We start from the raw sequence: 13968 nt of genomic DNA, 5'->3' as shown, positions 1-13968 counted from the left end.
AAGGAAAGACCCCGATGTGGGGCTCGATCCCAGGACCCTGGGATCATGACCTGAGCTGAAGGCAGAGGCTTTAACACTCTGAGCCACCCAGGCGCCCCAGTAATTTTTTTTTTTAATCTGTTTGTCATCTCTGGGATCTAGAAGGCTCTAGATCCCATCACTGTCTTCAGTACTCATTCTTATACTTAATCTGTCACTTACTCATTTTAAATAGTTTGGGTCCTCTAACTCCTAAGATTATAAATTCCTTGTGATAAGATTTTCCATTGTATTTCTGCATTTTTATTCACTTTATATTGAATTTGACAATGGCAGGCTGGCACACTACGATGTTCAGCTAACATTTTTGCTCAGAGACTTTGGTGTGTTAATTATAGGCAGAATTGAAAGGCTTTGGTACCCTTGAAATTGGGAGCAAATAGTTAACTGTGTTAGAGTACTTTAAATTATGTGGGACCTAGCTTTAAGTAAAATAAGTCCTCATCTTTCTAAATCAAGACTCTGGAGAGGTTTTGGAGGCTCTGATTATGTAAGCGTTGCTATAATGAAATCGCAAAAACTTTTATTTAAAGATGACACATTTGGAAGCATTATCTGCTTTATTGACCTTTTTTCCCCATTAGGTGCTTCAGTATTACTTGAGGTTTTTACTTGACCAAAAAGAGAATTTTACTCTTGTTTTCTTGGTTTCAAGCATTCTCACTTAAAAAAAAAAAGACTGAGAGATAGTCATTAACAGCTAATACTGAGGGTTTTTTTGTTTTTGTTCTTAAGATTTTATTTGTTGGGGGGCACAGAGCCAGATGTAGGTCTCAATCTGACCATGACGTGAGGCCAAGCCAGATGCTTGACCAACTGAGCCACTCGGGCACCTCCTGAGTTCTTATTTTGCCAGGAACTATGCTGAGTGTTTTATGTAAATTACTTGATATAATTCTCAACTCCCTTTATATAAGAGAATTGGAGGCTTAGAAAAATAACTGCTGCAAAGTCACAAAAATACTGAGTAGTAGAGTCAGAGCTTGGCCTCAGGTCTGAAACTTTGGAGCCCTTGGTTTTAATTAGTCATCAAAAGTTAGAAACTCCGATGCTTTACAGGAGACTGTGCTACGTGAGCAGGTACTTGCTTTATCTAAAGGAGTCTGCTGCTTGATTTAAGTCCCCAGTTACTGACCTCTGTCAAACTGTTGACTTGCAGAAGTTTGGAACCAGTGTTGCTAAAGCTTCCTTTTTTTTTTTTCCTAAGAAAAGCCTGAATCTGGACTTTATATGAAATCTTCTAATTTTTAAATGTTGGCAACTAATTTAAATTGAAACACACTACTTATATCAAATAAAACACAGTGGTTACCAGATTGGACAACAGTTGCACTACATATTACACGGCTTCTCTTAAAAGGATGGATGCCTTATTCCCTTCTATTCTTGATTTTTTTTTTTTATCCTCTCTAGACTGTTCTTTTGTGAGAAGAGCAGTTTTCCTAATGCTGTTTATTTCTGTTAACTATATTCCAAAGTAAATGGCAGTATATTAAACTTACTGTGCTTTTTAGAACTTAATTATAATTAATTATGGTGAATCATCTTTGTATTATTAGAATAGCAATACTATGAATTCTCATGCTTCAATTTTACTATATTCTCCATAGACCTGGTGATGACTGGAAAAAGACTTTAAAACTCCCTCCAAAGGATCTAAGAATCAAAACTTCGGTAAGTTGATTGTAAAATTCAAGTGGAAAAATGGTATGGAAACTCTAAAAGTGAATTAGTTACTTAATTATGACAATAGGCACTGTGTGTTTACTCTTAGATTGAAGTGGTTGAAATTGTATGGATCATATATATGAATTGCCAAAAATTTTCACCTTTTGGAGGAATTACATTAATATAATAATGTGTATCTGTATAGTCAATGCTGTATTTATACATCTGTATATTTTATCTAACTTATGGAGTATTTTCATGGTTTGCAAGACATTTTCTCAAAATTCTCTTATGCCCCTAGCAGTACAGTAAGATTCAGGTTAGGTATTATCCTTAATTTGTGGATGAGGACAAGGAAGTTGAGAGATTCGTTCTCTTAGCCCAGTGTTCCCAACTGGGGGTAATTTTTGTCCCTTAGTGGGGATTTAGCAGTAGCTAGAGACATTTGATTATCACAGCTTGTTTTTTGTTTTTTGTTTTTTTTAATAAAGATTTTATTTATTTATTTGACAGGGAGATCACAAGTAGGCGGGGGTAGGGGGGAGCAGGCTCCCTGCTGAGCAGAGAGCCCCATGTGGGGCTGGAGCCCAGGACTCTGAGGTCATGACCTGAGCCGAAGGCAGAGGCTTAAACCACTGAGCCACCCAGGCGCCCCAGTTATCATAGCTTGTTAAACTCAACTTACGGGGATGCTGCAGGATGGCCCCTTATGAAAGAGAATTTTCTGGCCCAGTGTCAATAGTGCTAAGTTTGAGAAATCTTTATTTAGAATAGGATATTTGCAGACAGTAAGGGGTGGAGCAGAGTTTGACTTCACCTCTTGCTATTTGTAATTCAAAGCTTCAAAGCATGATACTTACATAGAAATAATAGTACTCAACCAGTCCTCAGAAGAATATAACCACAGGGTGGCCTTTCCCCAAAACAGTTTTTAAGTGGCCTGTGTGTGTTAAAGAGTGGTTATTCCTTAGGAATTCTTGAAATACAGATCAAGACAGAACTCATTTGCATATGTTTGTATTTTAAATGGGGTAGAGGGAGAATAAGTCTCTCAAACAAACGTTCTTAAGTATAGTAACTACCAAAGGAACACAGTTGCACTTCATTTTGTTGTTTTGTTTGTTTGACTAGGATGTGACCTCCACAAAAGGAAATGAGTTTGAAGATTACTGTTTGAAACGGGAGTTATTGATGGGAATTTTTGAAATGGGCTGGGAAAAGCCATCTCCTATTCAGGTACGTTCTCCCGTTTCATCCACTGGGATGTAATGTTAGAAGTTAAGCATTCCATATTTTTTGATCTGTGTGAATGGTAAAATTAGCATTTTTCTCATGTGTATACATGTGCACCTACACACTTTTTCTGAACCTTTTAAAGAAAAGTCAGAAAATCATGGCCCTTTACCTCTAAACATTTCAGTGTGCATTTCTTAAGAAATAGGATTTTTTTCTTTTTTGAGTAAGCTCTATGCCCAACATGGGGCTTGAACTCAAGACCCTGAGAACAAGAGTTACATGCCATACCAACTGAGCCAGCCAGGTGCCCCTGAGGATATTTTCTTGTGTAACCGTGGTACATATGTAAACATAGTACAGAGTTAAATTTGGTCAGTTTAACATTAATACAGTATTTCTATCTTATCTGTCATTTGTATTCTAATTTTTAAATGACCCCAAAATGTCCCTTATAGCATTTTTTTTTTTTCTTTTCTGTACAGAATGCCTCCTAAGATCAGGTATTGCATTAGTTAGTTATATCTCTAACCTCTTTTAGTTGTGAGCATTTCCCTAGTCTTTTTTTTTGGTCTTTTATGACATTGACATTAAAAAATACAGCTCTTTTTTCCTAATAGACTATTCCTCATTTTGGGTTTGTGCTGTGTCTCCACGTGATTAGCCTCAAGTTACTCATTCTTAGTCAAACTACTGCAGAAGTTGAGTTATGGCCTTTTCCAGCTACCACATTTGAAGGTATACACAGTGTCCATATAGTTTTCATTGATGAATTTAATTTTCATTATTGTCTCAAGGTGGTGTCTGATTTTTCTACTGTATAATTAATTGCTTTCCCCGCCCTTCCCTTGAAACTAATAAGTAGTCTATGAGAAGAACTTTAAGGCCATGCAGGTATCTTACTCTTCCACCAAAATTTCTTCCTAGTCTTAGCAATCTATTGTTGATTCTTGCATGATTTGATCTTTGCTCTGATAGATTATGATGAGTTACCAGTGCTAGCTAGCACTCCTTCCACATTTGGCCTTGTAAAGAAGAGCCTTCCCTGGGGCACCTGGGTAACTTATTTGGTTAAGCGACTGCCTTTGGCTCAGGTCATGATCCTGGATTCCCGGGATGGAGTCCCACATTGGGCTCCCTTCTCCCACTGATCCTCCCCTTTTGTACTCTCTCTCAAATAAATAAATAAAATCTTTAAAAAAAAAAAAAAAAAAGCCTTCCCTATATCTTCATGTATTTGTATATTATCAGTGTGGACTCAAAAATCCACCCCCACCCACCCCCCCCGTGGTATTTTTGTGGTCAAATTGTCCCTTTTTTGGCTATTGTGAGCTCCATGAAGCTGGTCCCTGTGTGTTTATAATGTACCCACACTTGTTTTTTCCCTGATAGACTGGTTTTTTAGAGCAATATTAAGTTCACAGCAGTTGAGCAGAAAATAGAGATTTCCCTTAACCCGGGTCCCCACTCATGCATAACATCCATTATCAACATCCTTCACAAGAATGACGCATCTATTACAACTGGAGGAACCTCAGTTAACATTATCCAAAGTTCATAATCTATATTAGGGTCTACTCTTGGTGTTGTACATTCTGTGGGTTTGAACAAATGTGTAATGACATGTACTCATCATTGTAATATCAGGCAGAGTAGTTTTACTGCCCTAAAAACCCTCTGTGCTCTGCCTGTTGACTCCTCACCTCCCTTACCCCTTCATTTTTCTTGAGTACTTCTTTTTTGGCATATCATGATGCTGAGCCTGTCTGTACCTGTCTTGTCCCAGCCTTGGAATCAGCCATTTCTCCAAGGAGCCCTGCTTAGTGGGGTAGTAGTATTAGAGACTTAAATCCAAGTACATTCTTTGCTCCTTGGCCCTTTCAGTGACTAGAACAAGGAAATATGTGGGCACATACATGTAAACATAAACACACATGTTAAAACTGTTAAACCCAAGCTGTAATAAGGACAAACCCGATGACATCATTGAGTACTTTTTCATTGAGCAAACGTACTGCGTGACCTAGACTGGAGATGTTTTTATGAACAAGACAGGATTTCTGCCCTCACAGTCATGGGGATAAGACAGCTAATCGTACAGATAATTTCAGTGTGATATCATAAGCCCCTTTCTCATTGAAATTGCGTATATATGTAGCCATTAGAGAAAGACAGAATGACCTAGAGGTGATTCATATTCCAAGCAGAGAATACTGGGATAGGGGTTGCTTAGGGGTTTTTATCTTTGTGTGCCTTTGTGGACAAACTAAAGTTTATTATGGCTGAGAAAGTGTCAAGATAAGATTATATACATCACCAGATAGGCAGTTTGAGTGCAAATATTGAAAATATTTTGGAAATTTATTTTTCCGTTATGTAGTTCATGTTAATCCATCTTATTTACAGGGGTGAAAACTTTTATGAGAGTCTTGTACTGAGGGGACTATATCATTCAATTTTGTGTCTCTAGTACTTAGCAAAGTAGGTGGCAGGAAATGGGCTTTCAGATGTTCAGTGGTGTTTAGAATGCTTTGAAATCATGGTTGACATGTCTGCAGGTTAACTTTGTCTATAGAACTGTTGAAGAACTAGTATGGGCAGTCAGACTGCCCAGGTCCAATCCCAACTCCAGTCCTTTATAAGTTGATATTTTGAGTTATCTCTCTAAGCCTTAGTTTCCTGGCCTGTAAAATTGTTAAGATATTATTTATCATAGAGGAGTTGTGAAGATTAAATGAGGTAGTTCATTTTAGTATGCTTGGTATAGTGCCTAGTAGATGATAAATGCTCTATAATTGTTTTAGGTTACTATTCCATACAGTAGTTTTATCAAAAAAGGAGATGGGGAGGCAGGAAGGAATAAATGCCCCTGCCTTCTTCAAAAAAAAAGATTGGTTCATTCATAGCAAACTTAATTCATTCTTTTTTTAAAGATTTTATTTATGGGGTGGGGGACAGAGGGAGAAAGAGAAAGCCAAGCAGACTCTGCACTGAGCACAGAGTCCCATGTGGGGCTCAATCCCATGACACCAAGATCACGACCTAAGCCAAAACCAAGTCAGACACACAATCAACTGTGTCATCCAGCTGACTTAATTCTTAATGGACTCTTGCGGACTCCTGTTTTCCACCTTTGTATTAAAATTTAAAATTGACTTTGTTATTTGCACTTTCAGTATTAGTATAATATATAGGCAGTTATCTTTCCAATCACTTAACCAGTCTCACATTTAGCTTTTTTGGTGAAGTAGAAATAATAATCTCCTTCACAGGGTTTTTGTGAGGATTAAATGTAACTAAAACAATGTTGTGAAATAGCAAAGCAGTGTACAAGTACAAAGTGTTATTTTAGATATCTAAGACCACCATTCACATTGTCTTTTTCTCACTATTATTTTGCCCAAGAATCTATGGAAAACACAAGATGTTCCTTAGAACTATTCAGTGTAATAAACCATAAATGTTAGGATTTTAGAACCAAAAAGAAATTTAGAAGTCCTGTAGCGAAATCTAACCTCATTACCGGCTGCCCTCTATTCATTTCTCTTCTTATATGCTCTCTCTCCTTGCCTTCCTATTGTTTTTAAGGTATTCTTTCCCATAGTACTTAGTTTACAGTTTTATGCAGGCATTTTTTCCCCCAAATATTGAAGAAGCCTTCTTGATCAGATGGTGGGTGTCCTCTGCATTTGAATTTTCTTTGAGGTGAAATTTTATTGATTATAAGATTATTGTCAATGAAGCACTTAATTATATCCTCCAGAAAGAATATTTTACACTGACAGGCTGGAACCAGACATACTACAGCTTGCGCCTACACATCTTTCTGTGGTGTAGCCATCTGTGTGTGACTCTAGTTCTAATTCTGAATGCTATGCCCCATAGCTAGCATAACTCTGCCACTCTAAAGCATAGCTTTATAGGAGCGCAGACTTCTTTGGAAGGTGTAAGAACCTACTGTTTCATTCTGCTTAACATTATGAAACCTTACAGACTTGACCCTTGAACAATAAGGGTTTGAACTGCGTGGTTCCACTTACACACAGATTTTTTTTTTTTAAGATTTTATTTATTTATTTGACAGATCACAAATAGGCAGAGAGGCAGGCAGAGAGAGAGGAGGAAGCAGGCTCCCTGCTGAGCAGCGAGCCGGATGCGGGGCTCGATCCCAGGACCCTGGGATCATGACCTGAGCTGAAGGCAGAGGCTTTAACCCACTGAGCCACCCAGGCGCCCCATACACAGATTTTTTATGGTACTGTAAATGTATCTTCCTTACGATTTTCTTAATAACATTTTTTTTCTCTAACTTTATTTACACCTAACATACAAAATGTGTGACTGTTTATGTTAATCAGTGAGGCTTCCATTCAGCAGTAGGCTATTAGTTAAGTTTTAGAGGAGTCCAAAGTTACACGTGGATTCTTAATTGTGTGGGATGTCAGTACCCCTAACCCCCACATTCAGGGGTCAGCTGTATTAACTTTGAGATGATTGAAAATGGTAACTCTAACTCTGACTGCTTCCAGACCCTAGGCACACCTTTTGAAGACTTTTTCGGTAAGATAATGATGAAATGGCAGCTAGTCCACTATTGAGGGAAATAGGGGAGTTCCTTATTGTTGGCAAAAAAATTTCACATCAGGTCAAGAGTCTCAACTATTTTGAGAAATTATTTTGTCAACTAGATGTAATAAGTTTTAATTAAGAATTAATAGCTTATTGTTGATAGTTAGGAATTACAGCATTCTTAATCCTTTGTAAATCATTTCTCTTGCTAACGTGGATTTCTTAGGATTATAGGAATTGTTTTCCAAAATTTGCAAGAAAAAAAATCTTTAAATGCATTTACTCATTAGTTACTGTGGTAAAACTGGGGTGTGTTCCTTAAGTTAGAGATATTTTTGAAATTATTATCTTCCAGACTCTTTTTTCTGGGCAGCAGTAGATAACCTGTGATAACCATTGCTATCTCCTCTACCATACTCATACTATTTTTCCCGCTAAAATTAAGATTCTTAAGGTCAGCTGACCCAGGAAGTGTTAGAAACAACTACCCTAAAAGCAGCTAATAGGGCAATTTTCAGCTTTTTTCGGTACCACACTTCTGTCGAATGCCTCTCAGTACTAGGAAATTGGAAGGTATACTGTGCTTTGGTTGTAGGCAGCAAACCAACTTGGGCTGACTTTAGCAAAGGGGAATTTATTGAAAGAATATCAGAGGAGTTCACTAGAGTGAGAAAAGTCACACTTGGCATTGACCAAGGACTGAGGCAGTTCTGAAGGGCTTGGGAAGCTACAAATTGTTACAGGATCTACTATAACAATTTAAATTCTTAGAAGAGAGCATGGAGCTGGCCTGGGTTCAGTTGATGTCTCCTGTTTAGCTGGAGAGGTTACCTAGACTATCCGGTGGGGTGGGGACATGTAATTCCTCAGAAGAAATTTGAGGTCCTAGGGAAGGTGGATCCTAGGGTAACCGAAACACAACAGATAACTTAGTGGGTCATTTCCACTTTAATGGTGGAACACGGCCTTGGAGAGGTAAGGTGGCAGAATCAGACCTGAGGTTGTTGTGGGGTTGTCATGGGTTTGGTAACTTGACTAAGATGCAAATCACATATCACACAATTTATGCATTTAAAGTATACAATTCAGTGGTTTTGAATGTATTCACAGTTGTGCAAATCAATTTTAGAACACTTTAATCACCCTAAAGAGAAACTGTTTTAGCAGTCTCCCCTCATTTTCCCCTAGCCCTAACCAACCACTGATCTCCATGAATTTGCCTGTTCTGGAAATTTCATATAAATGGAGATATACATTGTTTTTTGTGAGTGATTTCTTTGACTTAGCATTTTTTAGGGTTCATCCATGTTGTAGCATGTATTAGTACTTCTTCCCTTTGTATTGCCGAATAATAATTCCATTGTATGGCTGTACCACCTATGGTTTATCAGTCAGTTGATAGGGTTGTTTCCACTGCTAGCCATTTTTTTTTTTAAGATTTTATTTATTTATTTGTCAGAAAGAGAGAGAGCACACAAACAGGCAGAGCAGAGAGAGAGGCAGGCTCCCTGCTGAGCAAGGAGCCCGATGCGGGACTCGATCCCAGGACCCTGGGATCATGACCTGAGCTGAAGGCAGCAGCTTAACCCACTGAGCCACCCAGGCGTCCCACTGCTAGCCATTTTGAATACTGCTGTGAACATTCACATAACAAGTTTTTGTGTGGGAATGTTTTTATTATAAAACAAAAATACCTAACTTGAAAGGATATAAATAAAAGTATCTGGGTGCCCAGCAGACAGTTTTTAAAGTTTTTTGCTTCCTCCTCCTCTGTTTTCTCCCTGGTAGCTCCCATGATTTTCTCTTGGGTTTCACAGTTGTCTGAGCCTGACTTGAATTCTCTTTCATTATATTAGCTGATCTTTCTGGCGGATAGTAGTAAGAGACAGTGTGGATGTGTTGAATTCCGTGACTGCTACTGCTAATCATAATGGTCACTATATGGGGCAAACTATTAGTGTATCTTAACTTGGAGACTAGCTTGCTTACTTTGTTTAAAAGAAAAAGAAAAAGCCTATCTTTAAACAGTTTCTGTAGAGCATAAACCCTATCAGAGAGTACAAGGGAGTAGAATTTAGTGGCCTTAATCTGAGTTAGATTTCCCAAAATGGGAAATTAGGATACCCTTAAGCTAATTCTCACCTGCCTCACTTCATTCAAAAGTTTTATTTTAAAGAACCTGACTTAAGTCATTTGGAGGCCCTTGGAGACCACCTAGACTTTTATTCTGTTATAGAACTGAGTAGTGTGCTAGTAGCCTATTTAAAACCCATGGAAAAGGGGCACCTGGGTGGCTCAGTTGGTTAAGCGACTGCCTTTGGCACGGGTCATGATCCCGGAGTCCCAGGATGGAGTCCCACATTGGGCTCCCAGCTCCATGGGGAGTCTGCTTCTCCCTCTGACCTTCTCCTTTCGCTCTCTCTCAAATAAATAAAAATAAGATCTTAAAAAACACAGAAAAAAATGAACCCAAGGGGGTAATAAACCCCCAGAGCAACTGTAGATTAACAGAGTTGACTCAAAGTAGGAACGAAGAGATTAAGACCAAAGGGTCAAAGCCAAGGATTTTTTCTTTGACCTGCTTTATTATAATAAGCAGACTATTTAATGCTGGTTATAGGAACAGAGGGTAACAGTATTGTTACTGGACCATATTTACAGTTCTGGGAGCTGTGTTTTCTTTTTCTGGTCATATGGAACCCATCTGACCCCTTTGATGCATTCTTTGTTTGTTTTCCTTTGATGCATTCTAAGTAGGATGATTATTATGAGGGGAAATGCAAGTCATGATGTTTATTAGATGTTCCTATAATAATGATTTTAAACTGTTAGAGATAGTTCTTTTTTTTCTTTTTTTTAAAGATTTTATCTATTTATTTGACAGAGAACGCAAGTAGGCAGAGAGGCAGAGAGAGAGAGAGAGAGAGAGAGAAGCAGGCTTTGCACTGAGCAGAGAGCCCAATGCGGGGCTTGATCCCAGGACCCTGGGGTCATGACCTGAGCCGAAGGCAGAGGCTTTAACCCACTGAGCCACCCAGGCTCCCCTAGAGATAGTTCTTTTGGTCATTAGCTTAGACACAGAACTGATTGTTACAGTGATTATGAATCTCCTAACTTACTTTACTAACTTTCTGGTTTTATAAATTAAAATTAAAAATTTTAGTTTCAGAAATTGAAATGTTCTTATTCTTCCCTCTTTATATCTATTCTATCTATATATGTATGTGTGTATTCAATTTTCAGTAATTTGGGGGAATCCTTTGCTGTTGTTTAGGTAACTTGTCCTAATAGGAAATGTTATCCTTGCAAAACACGTATGACAAAGTAAGCTAAATGTGAAAATGAAAAGTCACTCTCTGATATGACCATGGATTAAGATGACTGGAATAGAATTGAGCCTCCAGTTGAGTACATTTCAGGACAGAGAAGTTGAATATAGGACACTGACATTGTAAGCTTATATGGTAAGATAAATCAAATAGGACTTAAACTTTGCCAGCCGATTCCTATTTTTTGCAAGGATGGGTTGTCAAAGCTGCAATTTTTCATTGTGGTTAAATTGGCTTACTTTTCTCAGAATATACGGTCTTAACTTTGTATTATTTGTGCCATTTTTTTCCTCCCAGTTTTACATTGTGAAAGGTCCTTCACTTCTTTTTCTGTTTATTCAAGTCCTATTTGTGTCACCCTGGGTTCCTCTTCATTTGTTTTCTTTGTTGTAAATGCCCAGCTCCCTTAGTCCTACACATTCTCACACATGCAAATCTATATTGTTTTTATGACATTGGGATACAGTTTAATAATACACTATAAGCAGTTCTCATAAATATTGGTTGATAATGATGGTGATCTTGACTGGTAATTTACTTGGCCTCTATTCTTATGCAAATGTGGGACACTTGAAAGCCATACCAAAGAGGTATACTTCCATTATATTTTAGAGAATGATTTACTTATGTACTGTTTTTATTCACAAGTAATTTGCATTTTCTTGTCTCTTAGGAGGAGAGCATTCCCATTGCTTTATCTGGTAGGGATATCTTAGCTAGAGCAAAAAATGGAACAGGCAAGAGCGGTGCCTACCTCATTCCCTTACTTGAACGGCTAGACCTGAAGAAGGACAATATACAAGGTTAGTTTGTTTAAACTAAAAATGGCGGTTTTACTTTACAGGTATGTGGAAGATATTACCATCTTTTTTTAGAACTTACATAATCTGTGGTTAGTATTTACCTTTTCTTTTCACGGCTTGTGGCCCAGTTGTCTTATAAAATACCCAGCTTTCTAAAAAGATTGTTAAGTTTTCAGAGGGCTTTTACATAGCACACAGTTTTGATAGTATTCCAGTGAAATAGGCAAAATAGGTATTGGCTTATAGATAAGAAAGCAAGAATCATAAAGTTATCTGACTTTGCTACTTAAAACTGGAACTAAGTTGTTTCTTGGGGCACCTACATGTCTGCAAGAGCTCATGAACTTTTTGTTCTATAAAGCCTTGTGGTTTTAAGAGCTTAGGAAGTAGGAAGAAACAAGTTTCCATAGTTTTATGCAGAGTAAGCTAACATTTAAATTTTGACCTCTAAAGCTTTTTCTGAAATTTTCATAAATATATCTTGATCTGTAATGATCATTTCTCCTGTCTTCCTTTTACCTACATGCGTGTGATGTAAATGGAATCTGGGCAGCAGGAGTTCTTATTCAGGTGTTCAGTGAATCCCTTACTGAAATTTTTTTTTTTTTTTTTTTTTTTTTTTTAGATTTTATTTATTTGTCAGAGAGAGAGGAGAGCAAGCGAGCACAGGCAGACAGAATGGCAGGCAGAGGCAGAGGGAGAAGCAGTCTCCCCGCCAAGCAAGGAGCCCGATGCGGGACTCGATCCCAGGACGCTGGGATCATGACCTGAGCCCAAGGCAGCTGCTTAACCAACTGAGCCACCCAGGCGTCCCCCCTTACTGAAATATTAATAAACTTTGAGGTAGTGGTTGCCAAGGCAGAGAACCCTTTAAAGGTTTGTAACTAAGGAGTACCAGGTTTATAAAGCTGTGCTGCTCAGAAAAGTCCAAAGCTAGAGCCCTGTAATAGGTTCTCTCTCTCTCTCTCTTTTTTTTTTTTTTTGTAAAGGAGATTTACTTTTTTGACTTTTCAGAATTAGGCTTATTATGATTCAACTTTTTAGAATGTCCGGAGTGTCTAGATTGCAAGGGCCAGTATTTCGGTAGCTTATTATACCCTTAAAATATGTTTCTTTTTTGTCTTTTCCAGCAATGGTGATTGTTCCCACTAGAGAACTTGCTCTACAGGTCAGTCAAATTTGCATCCAGGTCAGCAAGCACATGGGAGGGGCCAAAGTGATGGCAACCACAGGAGGAACCAATTTACGGGATGACATAATGAGGCTTGATGACACAGGTAGGGAATGACTGATATAATGTGGCCTAGCTGTTCAAGTATAATTGCAGACATGGGTGTTTCCTGAACTTCTCTAAAAATCGTTAAGAATTAAGGACCAGAAACACTGCCATAGAAAAATGCATAAAGGAAGTGACCATTTCATTGGAGAAAAAAGATAAATTGATAGTAATTGAAAGGATAGTTAACCTTGCTGATAATTTTTTAATGTAAATAAAAATAGTTTGGTACCGTATCTGGCTGGGAAGGCTAAAAGATACTAGTAACCAATAATAAGTTTGAGAAGAAATAGGCTGTCTTGCAGCTTGAGAGTATAAATTGGTATGATCTTTATGGAGGACAATTTGGCATTGTGTTTTAAAATGATAAATGTGTATTTTCAAGAATATTCCTGAAGAAATATTGGGCAAATACAGGGTTACTGCAGTGTGGTTTGTAGTACTGAAAAATTGGAATATCCTACATGTCAGAGAACTAAATACAGGGGTATAGTCCGAATGGAATTCCACGAAGCTGTTAAGCAGTGAAGCTGATCTATCTTTATTTTCATTGAGTTCTCCATGATACATCACAGAATGAAAAAAGATAACGAAACACAAGCTTGAAATCCCCTTATATAAAATTATACATAAAGTTTGAGTTTAAAATTTTATATATGATTATCATTTGGTAAATTACTATGTGCTTCATACTGCACACTTAATTAAAATGGTTATCTCATTTCCTCCTTTTAACAATCTTCTGAAGACGATTACTGTAGTTCAGAGGCAAGCAACTGTATGTGAGATGCCTGGTATGTCTTTGTTATTGATTGGGGATAGTTTTAAGACAAGTATTCCCCCTTATTTGGAGCAGATGGTTTGGCAAGCTATTAGCCTGCCCCATGTAGCAGTGAAACAACTGTTCTCTTACCAACCTAAGATGAAATGAAAATTCTTATCTTAAAACACATCCTTGCCTGTTTGTATTATTCCTACCCCTACAATTTTCTGATAAAATATGTATAATAAACCTTTACTGTATCCTCTTTGCCGAAGCTAAAATGAATGA

The 13968-nt window shown here is 37.8% G+C and overlaps 1 protein-coding gene across 6 annotated transcripts in view; it reads left to right on the top strand.

Moving 5' to 3' along the window:
* DDX6 (DEAD-box helicase 6) overlaps nt 1-13968 on the top strand; it is a 34847-nt gene that overhangs the window by 5799 nt on the left and 15080 nt on the right. For all 6 annotated transcript variants that reach the window (XR_007120863.1, XM_047690785.1, XM_047690784.1 and 3 more), the window contains exons 3-6: nt 1650-1713; nt 2839-2943; nt 11512-11641; nt 12772-12918. Coding sequence is in view for 5 of the 6 variants with exons in the window: in XM_047690785.1 (XP_047546741.1) it covers nt 1650-1713; nt 2839-2943; nt 11512-11641; nt 12772-12918 (446 nt within the window). In the remaining variant the exon portion in view is untranslated. The remainder of the gene's footprint in view (nt 1-1649; nt 1714-2838; nt 2944-11511; nt 11642-12771; nt 12919-13968) is intronic.

Source organism: Lutra lutra, chromosome 10 (assembly GCF_902655055.1).
Source record: "Lutra lutra chromosome 10, mLutLut1.2, whole genome shotgun sequence".
Taxonomy (NCBI): Eukaryota; Metazoa; Chordata; class Mammalia; order Carnivora; family Mustelidae; genus Lutra; species Lutra lutra.
The sequence above is the reverse complement of the archived record's forward strand: the minus strand, read 5'-3'. Positions and strand labels throughout refer to the sequence as shown.